This window comes from Electrophorus electricus, chromosome 23 (genome assembly GCF_013358815.1).
Source record: "Electrophorus electricus isolate fEleEle1 chromosome 23, fEleEle1.pri, whole genome shotgun sequence".
Classification (NCBI taxonomy): Eukaryota; Metazoa; Chordata; class Actinopteri; order Gymnotiformes; family Gymnotidae; genus Electrophorus; species Electrophorus electricus.
This window is the reverse complement of record NC_049557.1, coordinates 10,424,825-10,444,652: the sequence shown is the minus strand read 5'-3', so window position 1 is coordinate 10,444,652 and position 19,828 is coordinate 10,424,825. Positions and strand designations below refer to the sequence as shown.

General features: G+C 46.0%; 2 protein-coding genes across 4 annotated transcripts in view; one reads left to right on the top strand and one right to left on the bottom strand.

Moving 5' to 3' along the window:
- Positions 1 to 10,725, top strand: part of itgb4 (integrin, beta 4) — a 28,986-nt gene extending 18,261 nt beyond the window's left edge. For 2 of the 3 annotated variants that reach the window (XM_027026926.2, XM_027026927.2), the window contains exons 22-42: positions 78 to 136; positions 330 to 353; positions 462 to 610; positions 872 to 1,051; positions 1,218 to 1,366; positions 1,501 to 1,705; positions 1,970 to 2,290; positions 2,536 to 2,687; positions 3,461 to 3,641; positions 3,968 to 4,105; positions 4,207 to 4,389; positions 4,659 to 4,787; positions 5,843 to 6,004; positions 6,197 to 6,358; positions 6,658 to 6,771; positions 7,250 to 7,399; positions 7,735 to 7,923; positions 8,162 to 8,317; positions 8,574 to 8,735; positions 8,957 to 9,073; positions 9,183 to 10,725. In XM_027026926.2, the coding sequence (XP_026882727.2) occupies positions 78 to 136; positions 330 to 353; positions 462 to 610; positions 872 to 1,051; positions 1,218 to 1,366; positions 1,501 to 1,705; positions 1,970 to 2,290; positions 2,536 to 2,687; positions 3,461 to 3,641; positions 3,968 to 4,105; positions 4,207 to 4,389; positions 4,659 to 4,787; positions 5,843 to 6,004; positions 6,197 to 6,358; positions 6,658 to 6,771; positions 7,250 to 7,399; positions 7,735 to 7,923; positions 8,162 to 8,317; positions 8,574 to 8,735; positions 8,957 to 9,073; positions 9,183 to 9,322 (3,222 nt within the window). In that variant the 3' untranslated portion in view covers positions 9,323 to 10,725. The remainder of the gene's footprint in view (positions 1 to 77; positions 137 to 329; positions 354 to 461; positions 611 to 871; positions 1,052 to 1,217; positions 1,367 to 1,500; positions 1,706 to 1,969; positions 2,291 to 2,535; positions 2,688 to 3,460; positions 3,642 to 3,967; positions 4,106 to 4,206; positions 4,390 to 4,658; positions 4,788 to 5,842; positions 6,005 to 6,196; positions 6,359 to 6,657; positions 6,772 to 7,249; positions 7,400 to 7,734; positions 7,924 to 8,161; positions 8,318 to 8,573; positions 8,736 to 8,956; positions 9,074 to 9,182) is intronic. The other variant, XM_027026928.2, reaches the window with a different exon arrangement.
- A 364-nt stretch (positions 10,726 to 11,089) lies between these two features.
- Positions 11,090 to 19,060, bottom strand: zgc:194990 (uncharacterized protein LOC568410 homolog). Its single transcript, XM_027026924.2, has 10 exons — positions 18,911 to 19,060; positions 17,865 to 17,944; positions 17,674 to 17,772; positions 17,355 to 17,456; positions 15,793 to 15,954; positions 14,862 to 14,999; positions 13,536 to 13,587; positions 13,191 to 13,217; positions 11,912 to 11,938; positions 11,090 to 11,671 (listed from the first exon to the last, which is right to left on the bottom strand). The coding sequence occupies exons 2-10, from the start codon at positions 17,925 to 17,927 to the stop codon at positions 11,115 to 11,117; spliced, it is 1,227 nt and encodes a 408-aa protein (XP_026882725.2). The 5' UTR covers positions 17,928 to 17,944; positions 18,911 to 19,060; the 3' UTR covers positions 11,090 to 11,114.
- Between the last annotated feature and the right edge of the window lie 768 nt (positions 19,061 to 19,828).

Here is a 19,828-nt window from a genome sequence, read left to right as displayed (position 1 = left end):
ATGTGACATCACATTCTCACCAGGCTGGGGTCAGTTGTGACATCACATTCTCACCTGATCACTGTGTTTGTCCACAGCTCATCGACGTGTTCAAACAGATCCCTGGCACCCAGAAACTGCATCAGACCCGCTTCAGGTGAGGCCGCTGAGCAAGAAGAACTGTGGAGTAAAGGCTCTCCTAGTCAGAGCAACTGGGTGCAGGTTTTGTCCACTAGAGGGTGCTGTAGCTTTGAGCCTTTGACTTTTGTAATGTTCTCCCAAAGCACTCCATGACAGTTAGCGCTAACATTTATTTGTACACTTGTTAATTTTTTCCTCTTTTCCTGTAGGACACAAAGAAATGCAGGAAAAAGGTACTGATGTTAATATAATGTTATAATGTCATGAAGAGTCCGGGTTACTGAGCTCAGTCATCCTGCGCTCTGGAGGTGAAAGACGTGTGTCTGCTTTTCCTCCGTCAGACAGAACAACACGATCGTTGACACGGTTCTGTCGGCCCCTCGTGCCTGCTACCCCAACATCGTCAGCCTGACAGACAAACAGGTGCAGGCTGGAAACTTCAGCAACCTGCGGGTGGTTCCTGGCTACTACACGGTGGCAACGGACAGAGGTGTGTACCTGGTTACCACGGCAACCTCAGGGTGCACTGGGAAATGTACATGCCTCTTAACTCCTTCACTTAGTCTTCACTTACTCCATCACGTGGAGTCCAGGACAGACAAGAATGTCTTGACGTTTAGGTTTATTTTACTACTATTATTATTATTGTTATTGAATTTTCTGATTTTCACACGCCGTATTTCTGATTATTTATGTAACTTCAACCCTGGTTAGCACTGTTGTTAGTAGGGAAATGCTGCTTGTATCTCAGAGGCCACAGGCGCTGTGGAACTTCAGGAGGGCGTGGAGTCCGTGGACGTACGAGTTCCACTTTTCATCAAAGATGATGACGATGACAAAAAGCAGCTGCAGGTGGAGGCCATTGATGTTCCCGTCGGAATTGCCAAAATTGGAAAACGCTTGGTCAATATTACTGTCATCAAAGAGCACGGTGAGGGTCAGAGGTCAAAGGTTACACTATGTCTCAAAGCACCTAGACATTAAAGGTGACAAAGATTTTATCATGTATTGTAAGTACAATTTTACTATAATAACGATTATATATATATATATATGTGTGTGTGTGTGTGTGTGTGTGTGTGTGTGTGTGTTTACAGCTAAGAGCATCTTCACTTTCCTTCAGCCATCATACACTTTTGCTCGCCAAGAGGGCGTGGCTAATATCCCTATTAGCCGTGAGATCATTGAGGATGGCCGAACACAGGTCACCTACTGCACCCGTGACAACACTGCCAAGGACAAGAAGGTATTATCAAGGATAGTTTTATTAAGATGATTCAAATATAATTTAGATATAATGATTTGTAGTTCTGATCAGCCATGTGGAAGTCTGTTTCATGAAAGACCCTTCTGTGCTATTTCCTCTCTTTTTGACCTCAGGATTATGTGTCGGTGGAAGGTGACCTGACCTACATGCCTGGAGAGACACAGAAGATGGTTCCAGTGAAGCTGCTGGAACTCAGGGAGGGAGACCCTCTGCTGAACACTCAGCCCAAACAGTTTGTGATGGACTTGAGCAACCCACGTCAGGGGGCCAAGCTGGGCCGCTACCCACGGACCACCATCCACATCGCCGACAGGCAAGGTGAAGGAAGATAAGCAAATCTCCTCCCTCCAATTCTCTTCACTTTGTGTATTAGCGTCCCTAAAGATCAGGGTTGTAGATCGGCCCACATAAAATATTACAATGAAATTGCAGTTGTGTTAGATTACAAATTGCTTGCAAGTTCTGATCGATTGTGATTTACTTTTCTGATGTTTCTCCATATTTAAAATTTTTCCTCCCTTTTTCTCATGTTGGTCTTCTTTTGGCAGATTTGTCAGCTATGTGTAATTTTGTCTCTTACAGAACCTAGTGTAATGATGTTTAAGAACAGCAGCCAGAACTTCAGCACAACCGATCCAATCTACAACATCCCCGTAATCCGCACGCAGGGCCAGGAGAATCCCTCTTCTGCCAGCTGGCGCACACAGAATGCCTCTCGCTTCAACCTGTCCGGACAGGTTTTATTTGCCCCAAGAGAGGCGGAGAAGATGATCACGATCGAGCCACGTTTGCACCCAAGTCCTGTGAAGCCTGAGACCTTCCAGCTGGAGCTGTTTGATCCCAGCGCTAACAGCTACATCAAGGACAGGAAGACCACCCTGGTCAACATTACTGACCCCAGAGGTAAGTCATCTGTATCACTTGCTAGCCCACCTGTGGGCAGTGCTATGGGTAGTGGATCCCTGGACCCACATGTTGTTAGCATGAGTAGCGGGTCCCTGGACCTACGTGTTGTTAGCATGAGTAGCGGGTCCCTGGACCTACGTGATGTTAGCAGGAGAAGTGGATTCCTGGACCTATGTGATATTGGCAGAGACTGTAGATGACCACCCACATATCTTCCTTTCTGTGTTTCTTTCCAACAACAGGAGATATGGTGCAGAAGCCAGGAGCTCCGTTGCTGAAAGCATCGTCCCCCAGTGGTCGCCTCCAAGCACCAGCTAACATCAATGCCTTGCCCACAGGCCCCAAGAATATCAACCTCAAATGGAACCCCCAGCCTGGAGCCAAGGGCTACAAGGTGAGACACCTTCTAACAGTAACAGGACTGAGACATCACAGAACTTCTTCTAACAGTAACAAGGCTGAGACATCACAGAAGGTCTTCTAACAGTAACAGGGCAGAGACATCACAGAACTTCTAACAGTAACAAGGCTGAGACATCACAGAAGGTCTTCTAACAGTAACAAGGCTGAGACATCACAGAAGGTCTTCTAACAGTAACAGGGCAGAGACATCACAGAAGGTCTTCTAACAGTAACAGGGCAGAGACACCACAGAACTTCTAACAGGGCAAAGACATAACAGAAGGTCTTCTAACAGCTTGGATATAACAGAAGTTCCATTTATGAGCCTTTCTCATTTAAGGTCTACCACTTATCATAGTGTTACATTAATCATTAATACTAATCAAAAATTACAATGAATATAAATGTTTTTAAATTGGGGAATAAATCTGAAAGTAACATATATTTAGAGTCATGTAAACTAGCCAATATGCATATTCTGGACATGCAATACAGAGTCCAGTATTCCTCAGCCCTGGCTGCTATAAATGTTTATTTTCTGCTCAGGTATTGATGAGCTTCTTAATTAACCAGTGTGGTGTGTTATTGCAAGGAAAACCCAAATATGTGGCATACTGAACTGTCAGTCTCCTCCTGATATGAAATTGGGAGACAGTGACATGTTGAGTAATACTCAGACAAAACATTGGACGCATACCCCAGTTCATTTATCACCAAGCTGTAGACAATGAGGATGTGTTCATGCATATGTTCCTCTGTGTTCAGGTGAAGTATTGGGTCTATGGAGACCCTGAAGCTGATGCCCAGGTGATAGACGTGAAGAACCCTGAGGCAGAGCTGACGAGCCTCTACCCTTACTGCGACTATGAGATGCGAGTGTGCGCCTACAATACACCAGGAAATGGAGACTACAGTGACATAGTCCAGTGCCAGACCTTCGAGGATGGTGCGTTCAATTGGATATGTTAGCTTACCTGGACTTTGAATTGCAGAAATGTCCAAACAACTTTTAGGCTGTTTTTTAAAAGTTAGGTTATGTCTTTGTTAGGGAGCTAGAATCCCAGCATCGAATCCTATTACAAATTGTTCACATCTTAGCAAAATTACAAAGAGAAAAGTATGTAAAGTGTGTAAATTTACAGTATCTCACTCTGGTCTGTTGGAAGCTAGCACAAAAATGTGGACTTGCTGGCGTAATTTGGGAAACTCTTCTAAATGAGTAATTTGGGAAAAAGCTCCTAAATGAGTTCCTTAGTGTTGTGCTCTCTCCAGTCCCTAGTGAACCAGGGCGGCTAGCGTTTAACGTCATTGGCCCAACAGTCACGCAGTTGAGCTGGGCTGAGCCAGCAGAACCCAATGGCGTGATCACAGAGTATGAGGTTGTCTACACACCCATCAACAAGGATGGAAGTGAGTAGCCTGAGTTTTAATGCATCACTGTCCAAAAGCAACACAGGTAAGCCAGAGTTTGGAATTGGAGCACCATCTGGAAGTGATTCCTCTATGTTTAGAATCCACCGGGCCTGAGAAGCAAGTGAAGATCGACAACCCAAAGAAACGCATGTTGCTCATTGAGAACCTGCAGCCGTCTCAGACGTACTGCTACAAAGTGCGTGCAAGAAATAAGGTGGGCTGGGGCCCTTACAGAGACGCCACCATCAATCTGGCAACCCAGCCCATCCGCCCCATGTCCAGTAAGTCCTTTATTAACTCATCTGGAGGTCTGGGGGGGACCTGCTGGGATGATTCATCAGTGTTGTACTTGTTTGATATCATGTACAATCTTCCAAGCCAAGTTATTTTTTTCCTGTTTAGTCAATGAGATGTACTACTAGCTAATAATTAAATGTTTGTTTTGTGGCGTAGATTTTCAAATTTTGCTGCCTGGGTTTTATAATTTTGTGGCCTGGATCTTTCTAGTATTTGGGATTTTGACTGCTGTGATGTCCATGTTTTCCCATAGTCCCCATTATTCCGGACATTCCCATCGTGAATGCTGAGGGGGGCGAGGAGTACGACAGCTTCTTGATGTACAGTAACGAAGTTCTGCGGTCCCCTTCTGCCAGACCCAGTGTGTCCGACATGTCTGAAGGTGGGTACTAAAACTGACCCACATTTCCATCCTCACAGTTACTTGGCAATGAAGGCAAACTACAGAAATCTGTGCTGGGTAGTCTAATTTTCTTCATTATTCATACTCATATACCATCAGTGTTCCACATTGATGGCTGGGGGCTTTTTAAAAATGATTTGCTTCCTTTCTATTGCAAGTGTTATAGTCGATTTTAGACTTCGCAGGCTCAACCTCTCCAGCTAAATCCATCGTCTTTGGCACTGAGGGGCTCGAGACGGCCTTCCTCCACTTCTGTTCCAATACTGCTTTGCCTCAGTAGTCAAAGACCACAGCCCGCCTACACGTCCTCTGTGCTTTGCTTGCTTCCCCCTACATGACTATCGAAGGCAAGCGCTGGAAGCACGTTAAGCTAGTGGGCTCGGACCTGGATCTCCGCACAGTGTCCTGGAAACTGCCTGCAGAAATCATCCCCCACCCGCTGAGGACAGGCACGAGCACAGACGCCGAACTACCCTCCCCTACATATTCACAGATACCTCATCCAGGTGGCCATTCCCACAGCCCTCTGCAAGGTGGCCATTTCCAGACCCTTCCGCAAGGTGAAGATTTGATCATGCGCCCTGCTAGACCGCATGCCAGCCTAGCCTCCTGCCCCCTTCCTGACGTGCTGTCCTGTTCTGGAAAGCTAGCTTGTCTCAAAATGCTGTCTGGCAACCTGCTGCCATGCTTTCGGTTGGTGTCAAGTGGAAAAACTACTGAATTCCGCGACCTGTAGCTGGTGATCAACAGAGAATGGAGATGAATGAATGGAGATATGGCTTACGCCCTCTCAGAGGAGCCGCTAATACTTTTGCTAGTCACACAACCACTGCTGCTACAGCTGCCGTTGGAGAAAGAAGCTTCTTCTGAACTGCAGCAGCACAGTAGCTGTGTGTGAGGGGACAGAGAGGACAGGCGTCCTCTTCTGTGGTGTAATCACGGCCCTGTGTGGATCTCTGAGGTTTTACCTGTGCCTTCGCCATACTAGCATGACACCAACACTAGCCGTTTTCGCTGTATATTTATATCTACAGACCAGATGGCGAACGGGAAGTGGGACCGATTTATGTTCCCGGGTGGAGATGGCTCCTTGACACGCAACATCAGCATGTCCTCCACCAGCTACAACATCTCGCCTCGCCCTGGATTCCCCAGCCAATCACTGGAGACCACCACAACTCACATGTCCAGCAAAGGTGTGCACATGCTCATATCTTCGGCAGTAGATTCCAAACCTGCACCTTAAGAGTGATATTTCTGCATAATTTAGTTCAAACACAAATCTAACAGACTTGGAATACCATAATCAGTCGGATGAGCTGTGTTGCATCAAAACGTTGCTCAGTGTTACTTTATGACTAGTCAGTAATTTGTGTGTTGTTTTCCAGGGGGATCTATGCCACGCAGACATGACCTCCAGCTAGGTGGTGGACTTCAGACAGAAGAAGTGATCTTAAGGAAACGCTCAGAAAACAGGGCTTACTATGATGATGGTGTGAGGGACTCCATTGTCATGGGTGATTTGACTAGCGGATTCTCCGACATTCTAGGCAAGTCCAAGCTCACGTGCGTGTGTGTGTGTGTGTGTGTGTGTGCCCATGCTTTAGATCACAGGAATCGGTACCTGATTGAACTAATGGCTGCCAGGTACTGGAGCTTTGGGCAGGAACCTTTAGCTTCCTGGTGCTCCATTCTCACTGTCTGCCCTCTTTCTCCCCTGCCTAACACTGCTCTCATTCTGCCACGAACCTTCCGCGTGCAATGGCATGTCTGTCTGGTGTCCCCGCCCTGTCCTGCCACACCCTGTGCTGCACTTCCCTGCGATCGCCTGCGGGTGGTGCTCTTTCAGGCGGCTCTAGCTTCAGTCAGGCTACAACTACCAACTACAGCCTGAGCTCTCGTGTTCACGCTCACTCAGAAGACATCAACGAGGCTCTGCAAAACCTGGACCGGGTTCTCCAGGGTGAGTGGACCAAGAACAGCCAGTCCAAATTGTGGAGACTGATTTGGTAATAGCAGCAGAGGTGGATAGTTCAGGATCAAGACAAATTCCTCACCAGGACTTAGTTCCAACCACCTAACTTTGCTAGTTTGCTCAATCCTGCAGGTCACATTAATTTTTCAAATGTATTGGCTGACACAAATTATCACGGGGCTTTTACTTCTTCTGAACTTTAACTTAAAGTATATACATGTCTTGTAGGCCATGCCTAACCTTCAGAAGCCCTGCAACTCCCATGTTTGGGTTTTCCCTATTAATGATTTAATTCATCACCTAATTAGCACAAACTTTGTGAGTTAATGAAGCTGTGAAAACATGGACAGAACCACACTCCCATAAGCCACATAAGTACCTCACATTCATCTCAAGTTTCAATGGTCCCTTCAGAAATAAAAAGGACAGAAATGAAGTGACCCTGGGTGTTGTTTTTTACCCACAGACTCACGGTTGCCCCATGGGGTGCCTGAAACCCCAAGCAGGTTGGTCTTCTCCGCTCTGGGCCCCACTGCACTGAAGGTCAGCTGGCAGGAACCCCACTGTGACAAGCCTGTCTTGGGATACTGCGTCCTCTATCAACTCCTCAGTGGAGGTCAGCAACAACACTCCTGGATGCCTGTAACTGTGCTATTCGCTGTCCAGAAGATAAAACAGAATGATTTTTGAGCAATCAATAAGAGTTGTTTGTGACTGACAACAAAAAGGATGTTGTATGAGGAACTATAAGATTAAGCATAAAGTTTTGATGACTAGAGTTAAAGAAGCATCTATAATTGACAGTTCAGACAAACATGCTAATATGCGCTATCTCCACATTTAAACTGTAGCCTGTTGCTAATGCTAACTCCACATATAAACTGTAACTTGGTGAAAATGCTAACTCCACAAAGTCATGACACAGTCATGTGCCTGCCCTGTGTCCTGTAGGTGAGATGAAGCGCATGGATATCACCAACCCAGCACAGAACTCCGTGGTGGTCCAGAACCTCCTGCCCAACCAGTCGTACTTGTTCAAGGTGAAAGCTCAGAGCCAGGAAGGCTGGGGTCCTGAGAGGGAGGGTGTGATCACCATTGAGTCTGCCGTGGACCCCAAGAGCCCCCTCAGCCCTGTGCCAGGTGAGCTACCTTTACAGCTAAACATCTGTAGGGGGCAGAGTTGAGTCACGAATAAACCAGTAGCCCTAACAAGACCAGACATTACATTCTTGATGGCAAGAAGCGGCCAAACGAAGCAAGCCTAGATATTTAAATTGTTATTCAGAGTCTTCGTCACCTTAAAGAGTGTGTGTGTGTGTGTGTGTGTGTGTGTGTGTGTGTGTGTGTGTGTGTGTGTGTGTGTGTGTGTGTGTGGCAGGCTCGGCGTTCACTCTGAGTACCCCCAGTGCCCCTGGGCCCCTGGTATTCACTGCCCTGAGTCCAGAGACCCTGCAGCTGAGCTGGGACAAACCTCGCAAACCCAACGGGGAGATTCTGGGCTATGTGGTCACCTGCGAACAGCTGCATGGCGGAGGTCGTTATTTCACTGTAGATCCTCTCATAACAGGCCATAAAACTTGTTAATTACATTCTGAAAGAGAACGATGTTACTGACTCTGGATTACCCTATGGAAAATGTCAAATGAATGTGTTGTTGGAAAAGGTGTTCAGCGTCTGTGAACCTCTCCTCGCTGTGACGTGTGGTGTGAAGAGCCGGAGTACAATGACAGAGTGTGTGTGTGTGTGTGTGTGTGTGTGTGTGTGGGCATCTGTGTGTGGTGTTCCAACAGGAGATAAGCGTTCCTTTCAGCTCAGTGGCAACACCGCGACCTCTCTGACTGTGTCTGACCTGAGCGAGAATGTCCCCTACAAGTTCAAAGTTCAAGCCCAGACCACGCAGGGCTACGGGCCTGAGAGAGAAGGCATCATCACTATTGAATCTCAAGATGGCGGTATGACATCCATGTGACATCCATGCTTCACTGGGCATGCTCTGTTTCAACAGCTAAACACCATCCTAACATATGAGTGAGAGAGGGAGCTCTGGGAACTAACAGCTGAACTAATGTTGATGTCTACAACAGAAGTCTCCTTTTAGTCATCTGGTGTGTTAAAACATTTATACAGTACAAATAACATGCTTTGAAGCATAAATAATCACGTTCTCTCGCAGGGTCCATGGGTCAGTACAGCAGCCAGTCCGTGATGAAGAGAGAAGTGTTCAACCAGCCAACACAGAGCACCACACACACAAGTCACACCATGTTCAGTGAGCCCTTCATGACATCAGGTAGGAACAAGACAGGTGGACACTGGGAATGTCGTGTCCATGGGAAAAGAACTGGGTTTGTTAATGGCATCTCTGTGTGCGCGCGTGTGTGTGTGTGTGTGCGTTCTAGACGGCTTGATGATGTCAAGCCGACAGATCACACAGCACACCGAGATGAGCGGGAGTGTCATGCGCCAGGTGGAGATGGTGCAGAGAGGAGTGTCCTCCACCGTCACCAAGAAAGTGGAGAAACAATACTATGAAGCCTGATGCCACTGATCTCAGACACCCCCAGAGGACATGCTTAATGTGCCTTATGAGAAACAGTATCACTAGATCTGATCCCAGAACTGCCATACACATGTTAAATTTGAGTTTGGACTAAATATGTGCTACTGAACACACTCCTGCTAAAAGCAAACACATGGTCTGTGCATAAGCGTCCACAGTCTCCAGCTGTGTGTGGGCAGAAAGCTCATCCTTCGTGGAGAGCCATAGTGTCCATGCACAGTGCATCTTTGTGTTAGTGTTTGTAGAAACTACATGTTGAGTGTAGCCCCAGGAGGAGGAGGATGAATGATGAAGAGGGGAAGCTCTAACGTCCTCTGTCCCAGACCAGCTTTACACGCAGAACTAGTGTGTTTCATTGAATGTAAACAGAGGAAGTATTTAAATGTAATTCCTTCTGTTCAGAGCTCCTGTACAAAGGCAGTAAAGCTTCCATACTACTGTGGCTGGGTTACGCTAGCAAGCGCTAACATTAGCATTAACTATTATTACTAACTAACTAGTTGGGTTGTGCTAAGAGCTGCCATTAGCAACTGCTCACATATTTGTCAGTGTTTGAATTCATTGTTTTCAAATGTGTCTTAAATGATGATTTTGATCTGGTGATTAATCTTTGAGGAGATGCACCAGGAGTTTCTGTCAAATAATGTTGTTTTGCACCACACACACATTTCACTGTTCAATTTACAAGGTTTATTTGTTGCAGATTGTATATATTTGGCTGGCGATTGGCCAGGGAAAAAATCACACAGTCAGACAACATGCAAGCGTTGCTGCCTTAATATGTGTCTGCCATTGTGGGGAAAAAAGGTCTTATACGTTTACCTTTTTGTGTGTTTTTAATATATCTAAGTATTACATTTATGATTTTTATATATATATATTTTTACATTAAGATAAAGCCTCATTTTCATCTTGTTCACAGATCTACCATTAATCATGTAAACTCTTCACATTTAACATGTTATACTTCTGTCTGCTTCCTGTCCAATATGTAAACCAGGTACTGATATACATCTGATGAGATCAAACGATTCATGCTTCTATTTACAATGTATTAAATATGCAGAACGGAGTGTATGAAGAAGGGTGTGTGTGTGTGTGTGTCTTTGATGCCTCTGAGTCAGTCTGCATTGACCCACCTCCCAGTAGTGTCGGCCCACCGTGAATTCTGCTTGAATACAAAACGTCTGTGTTTTTTTAATCCAAGCCTTTGTAATATGACTCAAAACATAACACATTTAGCATACTGTGTGTGTGCATGCGTGTATGCGTGCATACATGCACTGTTGCAATCCATGCATGTCTTGAGCTTTTCTGGACATAAACATGTTGCATAAATGCTGAAACAAATACCTGAAATAAATACAGTATATTTAACTGAATTTCCATTGTATTTCATTGGCTACATTAAGCTCTTTTTCAATCCTGTGTTTATCAGGGTCTTCAGAAATCTGCACAAATATGTACATTTGAAACATCGTTTGTGTTAATCAGTAGTGTGTGTGTTTAGTCAGCAAAATAAACATGCTGGATGTGTGTGTGTGTGTGTGTGCGTGCGTGTGCGTGATCACTCAGAAGACGAAGCCCGGTGTATGTGTGTGTGTGTGTGCGTGATCACTCAGAAGACGAGGCCTGGTGTGTGTGTGTGTTCTCTCAGCAGACGAGGCACGGTGTGTGTGCATGTTCTGTCAGCAGAAGAGGCATGGTGTGTGTGTTCTCTCAGCAGAAGAGGCATGGTGTGTGTGTGTGTGTGTGTGTGTGTGTTCTCTCATCAGAAGAGGCATGGTCCATCACACAGGCAGGACCACCTGAGCGCTGCAGGTCTGATCACCATGTCCCTCATGATGTCGGCTGTTCCGAACACAGGGAAGAGCCTCTCTGTGAACGTCCCGCAGTACGTGTAGATGTGCGCCCGTCTCTGGGTGTCGTAGAAGGACAGTTGGCCCTGCTCGTAGTCCAAGTACAGGCCTACGTGGTGGGGCAGGTGTGAGCACGCCAGCCTGGTGACGGGCAAGGTGAGGGCCGTCAGCCGCGTGCCCCTCTCCAGCCGCAGGGTGAGGTAGCCGCTGCCCGAGTCCAGCGAGCCGAAGCCGTTTCGCCTCGCCGACTCCTTGGCAACGCCCAGACGCCAGTCTCGCTCTCCCACCTCCACCTCCCAGTAGTGCCGGCCAGCCGTGAAGCCCTCTGTGGCCACGACGCACATCCAGCCATCGAAACGGCAGCGGCTGAGCGGGATGGGGCGGGAGTCCACACAGCAGCGCATCCGCTTCCCATCATCAGACACGAGCAGCGCTGAGTGGGCCGTGTCTGGGTCAAAGGTCACCTCCTCTGTAGAGGGAGGGAGGTGTCATCATCTCTGGCCCGTGACCCCCATGGTGTAAACCCTGCTCCCATCACTCCAGAGAATCCCTGAGCATTACGTTTTAACCTCAGTGAATACTGTAGCAAAACATTAACTGGAATGGAACCGAAACAAAAACTAAACCAGTGGAAAATCTGCACAATGTAGCTGGAGTATGAAAGCGTGACAGACTGGAATGAGAGTGATGGACAACAGATCCAGTTCACCTGCTGCACAACAGATCCAGTTCCACACTGAGAAAGAGAGAGAAGCAGTTCTGAAATACTACAATACTACACTACTGCAATACTATAATAATGCAATACTATACTACTGCAATATTACAATACTGCAATACTACCATACTATACTACTACAATACTGCACAGCTGCAATACTATACTACTGCAATACTATGGCACTGCAGTACTACACTACTGCAATTCTGCAATATTACAATACTACACTACTGCAATACTGCCATTCTGCAATATTATAATATTGCAATACTACGGTACTGCAATACTACACTGCTACAATACTACAATACTGCAATACAAAAATACTACATTACTACAATACTACAATACTGAAATACTACAATTCTGAAATACTACAATGCTACACTACTGCAATTCTGCAATATTACAATATTGCAAAACTACAATACTACACTACTGCAATTCTACAATATTACAATACTGCAATACTACACTACAATATGACTACAATACTACAATACTAAAATACCACAATACTGCAATACTGCACTGCAATACTATACTACAATACTACACTACTGCCATACTACACTACTACAATACTACACTACTGCAATTCTGCAATATTATAATACTGCAAAACTACAATACTGCAATACTACACTACAATACTATACTACTGCAATATTACAATACTGCAATACAATACTATACTACTGCAATACTACAATACTGAAATACTACAATTCTGAAATACTACAATGCTACACTACTGCAATTCTGCAATATTACAATATTGCAAAACTACAATACTACACTACTGCAATACTACACTACAATATGACTACAATACTACAATACTAAAATACCACAATACTGCAATATTACAATGCTGCAATACTACAATACTGCAATACTGCACTGCAATACTATACTACAATACTACATTACTGCCATACTACACTACTACAATACTACACTACTGCAATTCTGCAATATTATAATACTGCAAAACTACAATACTGCAATACTACACTACAATACTATACTACTGCAATATTACAATACTGCAATACAATACTATACTACTGCAATACTACAATTCTGAAATACTACAATACTGCACTACTGCAATTCTGCAATATTACAATACTGTAATACTACAATACTGCAATACTACAATACTACAATACTATACTACTACAATACTCCACTACTGTAATATTACACTACTACAATACTGCAATAGAGGAAAAGGGAGAGTGATCTGTGGGTAGTCACATACCAGTGTGTGGGATGTACTGAAGAGCATCTAGAGAGAGAGAGAGAAAGAAAAAGATGGAGAGAAAGATGAAGAAAGTGACAGAGAGAGAGTGAGAGAGAGAGAGAGAGAGAGAGAGAGATATTTCAATCAGATTCTGGATATGTTAAAGCATACTAATTTTATAGGGGTTGTGTGGGCTTGTAAATGGGCTGTTGCCCCAGAGAATCACAAACATAATGGATGTTCAATCTTCACAGTCTGCATTTATCGTGTTTACTAGCAGAGAGGCGCCCAGACACAGACACCTTTCTCCACACGCACAGATGGACTTCAGTCTCATGATTCACAACACCAAAGTTCACTTACTGCTGTTCTGGCTCCTCTGCTTCTGAGCAAGCCACAGTCTGGGAATGAGCTCCTGTCAATCAACTCAAAACGTTAGACATGAACCAATCAGAGAGCATCCTCAACACAAGACCTGAAGATCTCCCACCTGCAGAAATCAATTCCAACCCTAATCTGACTCACCTGATCCAGGTAAGCATGTGGGTGTCCTGACCTCTGTAGGACAGTAGCATGTCCAGGTTCAGAGTTCTGCAGTCATGCTCGGTATTACGATACTGAACATTGCCGGGTTCTGTCCGTCCAGGACTGGAGCTGGACAGTCTTGCTCTGTCTGAAGTCTTTGCATATTAGCAACTCCTAGACCCTTACCGTGTGAACTTAAACATTCTGAAGTTTCACCTTCTCCAGTTTCTGCTGCAAAAATGTGAGCTGACCAAGATGGCTCCCAGCACTGCCTTCCTGCTCCACTGCAGCCTATTACTCCTCAACCGACTCCTTGTTGTTTTCCGTTGTGTGTAATAGCTCATAGCGTAGGTTCACCTGCAGCTCCTGGACTAAGAGCCTTGTGCTCATCTACAGCTCCTGGACTGAGAGTCTTCTGGTCGTCTACAGCTCCTGGACTGAGAGCCTTGTACTTGTCTACAGCTCCTCGGCTGAGAGCCTTATGCTTGTCTACAGCTCCTGGACTGAGAACCTTACGCTTGTCTACAGCTCTTGGACTGAGAGCCTTGTGGTTGTCAACAGCTCCTGGACTGAGAGCCTTTTGCTTGTTTACAGCTCTTGGACTGAGACCCTTATGCTTGTTTACAGCTCCTGGACTGAGAGCCTTATGCTTGTCTATAGCTTCTCCACTTACACACATGCCCATCAAGCAACTGCATGAGCTTTTAAAAACAGTATAATCGTATGTCGAGGAAACAAACAGGCATACTTGCTTCCTGAGAGGTGTGTATCAGGTATTACACTCTATGTATGTGTGTGTGTGTGTGTGTGTGTGTGTATGTGTGTGTGCGCGCGTGTGTGTTTGTGTCAGGAATAACCCTACTTTAAAACATTACAAAACATTCCCAGCCACCCAGGCAGAGAAGCTGTAGACACTACATTTCTCAGTCATGATGGCTGACTAATGTTATAAAATGTTATACGCTTTAGTGACGGAGGGGTGGAGGAAGGCAAACCTGAGCTTTACACTGTGAATAACAATCACTTTAGCCAGTCTTCATTCAGTACACACAGAACTGTATTTAACATCCTTAAACTGGGCAAACAGCTGAGGTGTCACGTTGTTACTGCTACAAGTGCAGACTTAGAACAGACACAGGCCTGATGAAGGTGGGAGACTCACACCTTGTCCAGGTGCGTCAGCAGCGCCACCCAAATGAGTAGCTCTAGGGCAGGCTGCAGGTGGGGCAGGTGGCCCTTTCTCCACCCCATCTCCACATCACCCAGCACCGTCAGCACAGAGTCCCCCGGCCAGACACCGTGCTGGAGAGACGGAGAGAGAGTATGTAATACAAAATATATCACCGATATAACACTGTGTGTGTGTGTGTGTGTGTGTGTGTGTGTGTGAGTGTGTGTGTGTGTGAGTGTGTGTGTGTGTGTGAGTGTGTGTGTGAGTGTGTGTGTGAGTGTGTGTGTGTGTGTGTGAGTGTGTGTGTGTGAGTGTGTGTGTGTGAGTGTGTGTGTGAGTGTGTGTGTGTGTGTGTGTGTGTGTGTGTGTGTGTGTGTGAGATTACTAGGCAGAAAGGACATCTGTACTGCACACAGAGGGCCTAAAGGTTAATATCTTAATCGGAGAATGGGGTGAAAGCGTGTGTGTGAAGGGGCAAGACAGTGTGTGTGAGAGAGAGAGGGAGGGGGGGAGAGAGAGAGGGAGAGAGAGAGAGAGAGGGAGAGAGAGAGAAAGAGAGAGAGAGAGAAAGAGCATGAAAAAGGAAGAGACTCTACTGCTGCACGTTTGAGAGGAGAAACTCTTTATATTAGTACAAGACAGACCAGGACAAAACTAAACTGTGAGATGCATAAATCTCTGCAGAAATGTATTGGTTCAGTATCAGTGTACTGGGAGCACTTGTTTCGTGTGGACTGTGTTTGACCATCTGTAATCCACTTGTCTGTCAACACGAGAGGTCCAAACATACTCACTTTTGAAATTACACTGTAATGGAAAATCCTTATGAACTATTTGTTTCCTATCAGATGGCTTTTACCATACCACATGCTGTGAAGCCATGGTGATTACATTACTGTACTGTGTCTGGTGTTGGCTGTGTACCGGGTGTCTCCTCCTCTGCCTGCGGCTCCAGTCCATGATGGACCTCTTTGGCCCGCCGAGGTCATTCCCTTCATCGTCCGTCACACACACTAAGCGCTCTCCACAGTCTTGGTTCATCACATGCAGATCTGTGAGTGTCAGCAACGAAACTTCTGTGTTCTCCTGAACAACACACACACACACACACACACACACACAAACACACACTCACACACACACACACACACATACACCAGCACAGTCAGAGTCAGGACTTCAGGCCTTAGGTAGCTGGACTGAAACAGGAAGCAATCACCAGTCTCTGTTTCCTCTCATATGTAATGTGATGCACTGGCAGTAATTGTTACAGACATTAAAATGATGGCGAACCTTCGGAGGAACGTCATCGAGGTTACACCAGTTAATTACTGTGAGGGACAGTCATGTACACACAAAAAAACCTAATAAAAAAGAGAGGTTTACAAAACCTCATTCACAGAGCTTTGTAGTTTACACAACCTCATTCAGAGAGCTTTGTAGATTACACAACCTCATTCACAGAGCTTTGTAGTTTACACAACCTCATACACAGAGCTTTGTAGTTTACACAACCTCATTCAGAGAGCTTTGTAGTTTACACAACCTCATTCTCAGAGCTTTGTAGTTTACACAACCTCATTCACAGAGCTTTGTAGTGGTAAATGTCATACTGCAGCGAGCTTACAAAACTTCCTCCACAGCACTGAACAGTACCAACATAATAACCTTCCTCACTTAGTGCCACTACGTGAGGGTAACTCTAATCAATCAGAATGACACTGTTAGAAGAATGGGCTAACAGTATCTCACAAACACTCACTCTCACATACACACTCTCTCACACACACTCACACACACACAAATACCACTCCCCAAATCCTAACAGGCCTAATATAGTAATATGGGGCGTAATAGTATACGAAGTGTGGTGTATGGGTGTAGTAGTGTAGAGGGTGTGGTGTATGGGTGTAGTAGTGTTGTTGGTGTGGTATGTGGAGTGTAGTAGTGTAGGGAGTGTGGTGTATGGGTGTAGTAGTGTAGAGGGTGTGGTGTATGGGTGTAGTAGTGTAGAAGGTGTGGTGTATGGGTGTAGTAGTGTAGAGGGTGTGGTGTATGGCTGTAGTAGTGTAGTGGGTATGGTGTATAGATGTAGTAGTGTCGGGGTGTGGTGTATGGGTGTAGTAGTGTAGAGGGTGTGGTGTATGGGTGTAGTAGTGTAGCGGGTATGGTGTATAGATGTAGTAGTGTCGGGGTGTGGTGTATGGGTGTAGTAGTGTAGAGGGTGTGGTGTATGGGTGTAGTAGTGTAGAGGGTATGGTGTATAGATGTAGTAGGGTTGGGGTGTGGTGTATGGGGTGTAGTAGTGTAAAGGGTGTGGTGTATGGGTGTAGTAGTGTAGGTAGTGTGGTGTATAGGTGTAGTAGTGTAGAGGGTGTAGTGTATGGAGTGTAGTAGTGTAGGGAGTGTGGTGTATGGGTGTAGTAGTGTAGAGGGTGTGGTGTATTGGTGTAGTAAAGTAGGGAGTTTGTTGTGCTCTCACTGACCATCAGCTGCAGTATGGAGGCTGTCTCCTTGATGAACTGACGACACATGGCTGGTGGCCAAATATCTTCTCCAGTCCAGATATGAACCAGAACATCTGACTTCTGAGAGAGAGAGAGAGAGAGAGAGAGAGAGAGAGAGAGAGAGAGAGAGAGAGAGAGAGAGAGAGAAAACGAAAGGGGGGGGGCCTTCAGTAGTGTTGTGGCCTTCAGCTGCACTGGGTCTCAGTGAGCTGGTGACCTCACAGCTGCCTGACTCTGATCCAGGCAGGACGTTCAGCAGGACCAGGGCAGGGCAGGGCAGGTGCACCCAGACCTTCACCTGACAGATCCAGGTGAGCTCCCTGGCTAGTTCCATGATGAAGAGCTGGCTCTCGCTCAGTGGCTCCTGCCTCTCCCATCGAGTGCGCCTGCGAGGCTCCTACCACCACGGAAAGAGACACGGTGAGGGCAACTACGTCTGGAGATGGAGACGGATGAAAGAAATGACCAGGGTGAGGTACAGTACTGAACCTTCAGATGGATTTTCAAGTTCTTGGCTGGTTCTATTAAAAACTGAAGGCATTCTTTTATCATGATGGTAGAGTTTTGTCCTGGAATATGAGAGAGAGAGAGAGAGAGAGAGAGAGAGAGAGAGAGAGAGAGAGAGAGAGAGAGAGAGAGAGAGAGAGAGAGAGAGAGAGAGAGAGAGAGAGAGAGAGAGAGAGAGAGAGATTATTGAGCTGTTTTTGTCTTTATTTCTCTGGTAGTTGAAAAACTGCAGCCAAACAAATTATTCTCTGCTCGCTCTGCGAAAGAGTCCCGCGGAGACCGGAGGAAGGAGACGGTAGCGCGCATTGGCGGCGTACGCGGGACTGCGCGCGGGACCGTACGGCAGAGTCAGCGCGTTCTGCCGGGACACCGGGACACCTGCCCGCGTGCAGAGAAGACTGCGCTAGTTAGAGGGTCGTAAAGAGACGGAGACTTTACAGCGCACGTCACTGTAGCAGGGCTGGGGCCGACGCACGACTCAGCTCGCTAAGGCTGTAAGGCTTTGGGATATCACACACTTATCAAGCCAGAATGTTGTGGCGGATTTCAGCGTCGGACGCCTTTTCAACGTTAGCATCCGTTATGCAAACCAGAAGCCAAGCTGGGATTTGTTTTTTACATAAGATGTCTGTTTATCTTTATTATTATCCCCATGAAGCCCCAAATCACACTCATTGTCTATAAATAAAATAACGGGAATTAGGCGATTCATTTTTAAATAATTCATGAATTGCACGCTTCGCGGATTAGAAAACAGTGTTACACGACTGATTACTCTGGATTTATATTATACATGTTAAATTATTATACATTTCAATTATACATGTTCTGTAAATTCGTCCTCTTCCTCACATCTGTTTTGAGCATTTCATAGAATAAATGTTATGAAGCGATCCGTAGGCCCTAGACACAGACACGTGCAGGGTGCTCTCGGGACCGCTCGGTAAACGCCGGTAACGTGATCCCTCGAGACGCTCGTGAAAATCCCTCGCGCTGCACGAAGGGAGCGCGAGTGACCGGTGACGTACCTGGCCGCTGACCCGACGAGTGACGGGGTAAACCCGAACTGGAAAGTTTCCTTCAAGGAGCCATTAAAACCATTAAAACCATTAAAACGACATCCTGTCTCGCGTCTGGCGCGGACTCCCCGACATCTGCACTCCTGCGTTACCTTCCGCCCTTTCGGTTACACTCTTACCGAGTGACTTTCCGAGTGCAGCCGAAGTTTATAAAAAGTGTAGTCGACGTTGTCCTGTAGGTGGCGACATCTTTAACCATGTAAAAATAAAAACGACAGGACGTTCTGTGGCTGACGGGGGTAATTATCTCACGTCCGTCATAAAGTCATCCGAAATACGACCTATTTAAAAGTGACACGCGTCTTTGTCTGTGACACTGAACCATGTCTAAACTGCCCTGTCAGCCTGTCTAACCTGCCCTGTTTAGAATGGCAGGGGCATGTTGCTTTAAATGATAATGAGCCACTGTTCACCAGGCCCCCTTCTTCTGTGGTCACAGCTACCATGGCAACTGTGGAGCGGGGCATGAACCCTATGTCTATGGTCTGTGTGTTTACTCATTCATGAATCCCTACACAGAGTAATGGAAATATGCCATGGTGCCCTTTCTTCATGTAAACTATGCAGAACATCAGCAATAAGTAGACTAGCGGTACAATTACAGCATGGAGGTGGTTTAGAGGTGTCATGTCCAGACTTAAATAATACTGTCTGGTCTGTCCCCTGGCCCACAGAGGCAGGGGGTCAGGTGGGGTCCCAGGCTGCCGTAGGCCTCCCTGAAGTTTAATGAGTTTAACGTTTATGTGTTTAAACTGTTCCACGAGTGTATTATTTTATCAGTGTGCTATTATGGTTTATTTTTTATTTAGTTAACTTAATGTTGGTTAGTGTCATTGTGACCTTTTACTTATCCTCTGCTGTTGCACC

Bases quoted from the DNA above. Each gene is read 5' to 3' on its own strand.
- zgc:194990 (XM_027026924.2), bottom strand. From the start codon at position 17,927: ATGATAAAAGAATGCCTTCAGTTTTTAATAGAACCAGCCAAGAACTTG. The intron at 13,218-13,535 runs GTAAGTGAACTT...CTCTCTCTCTAG, and splicing joins GCAGAGGAGCCAGAACAGCA to ATGCTCTTCAGTACATCCCA. The intron at 11,672-11,911 runs GTGAACTGGATC...CTCCCTCTACAG, and splicing joins CTGGATCTGTTGTGCAGCAG to AGGAGGTGACCTTTGACCCA.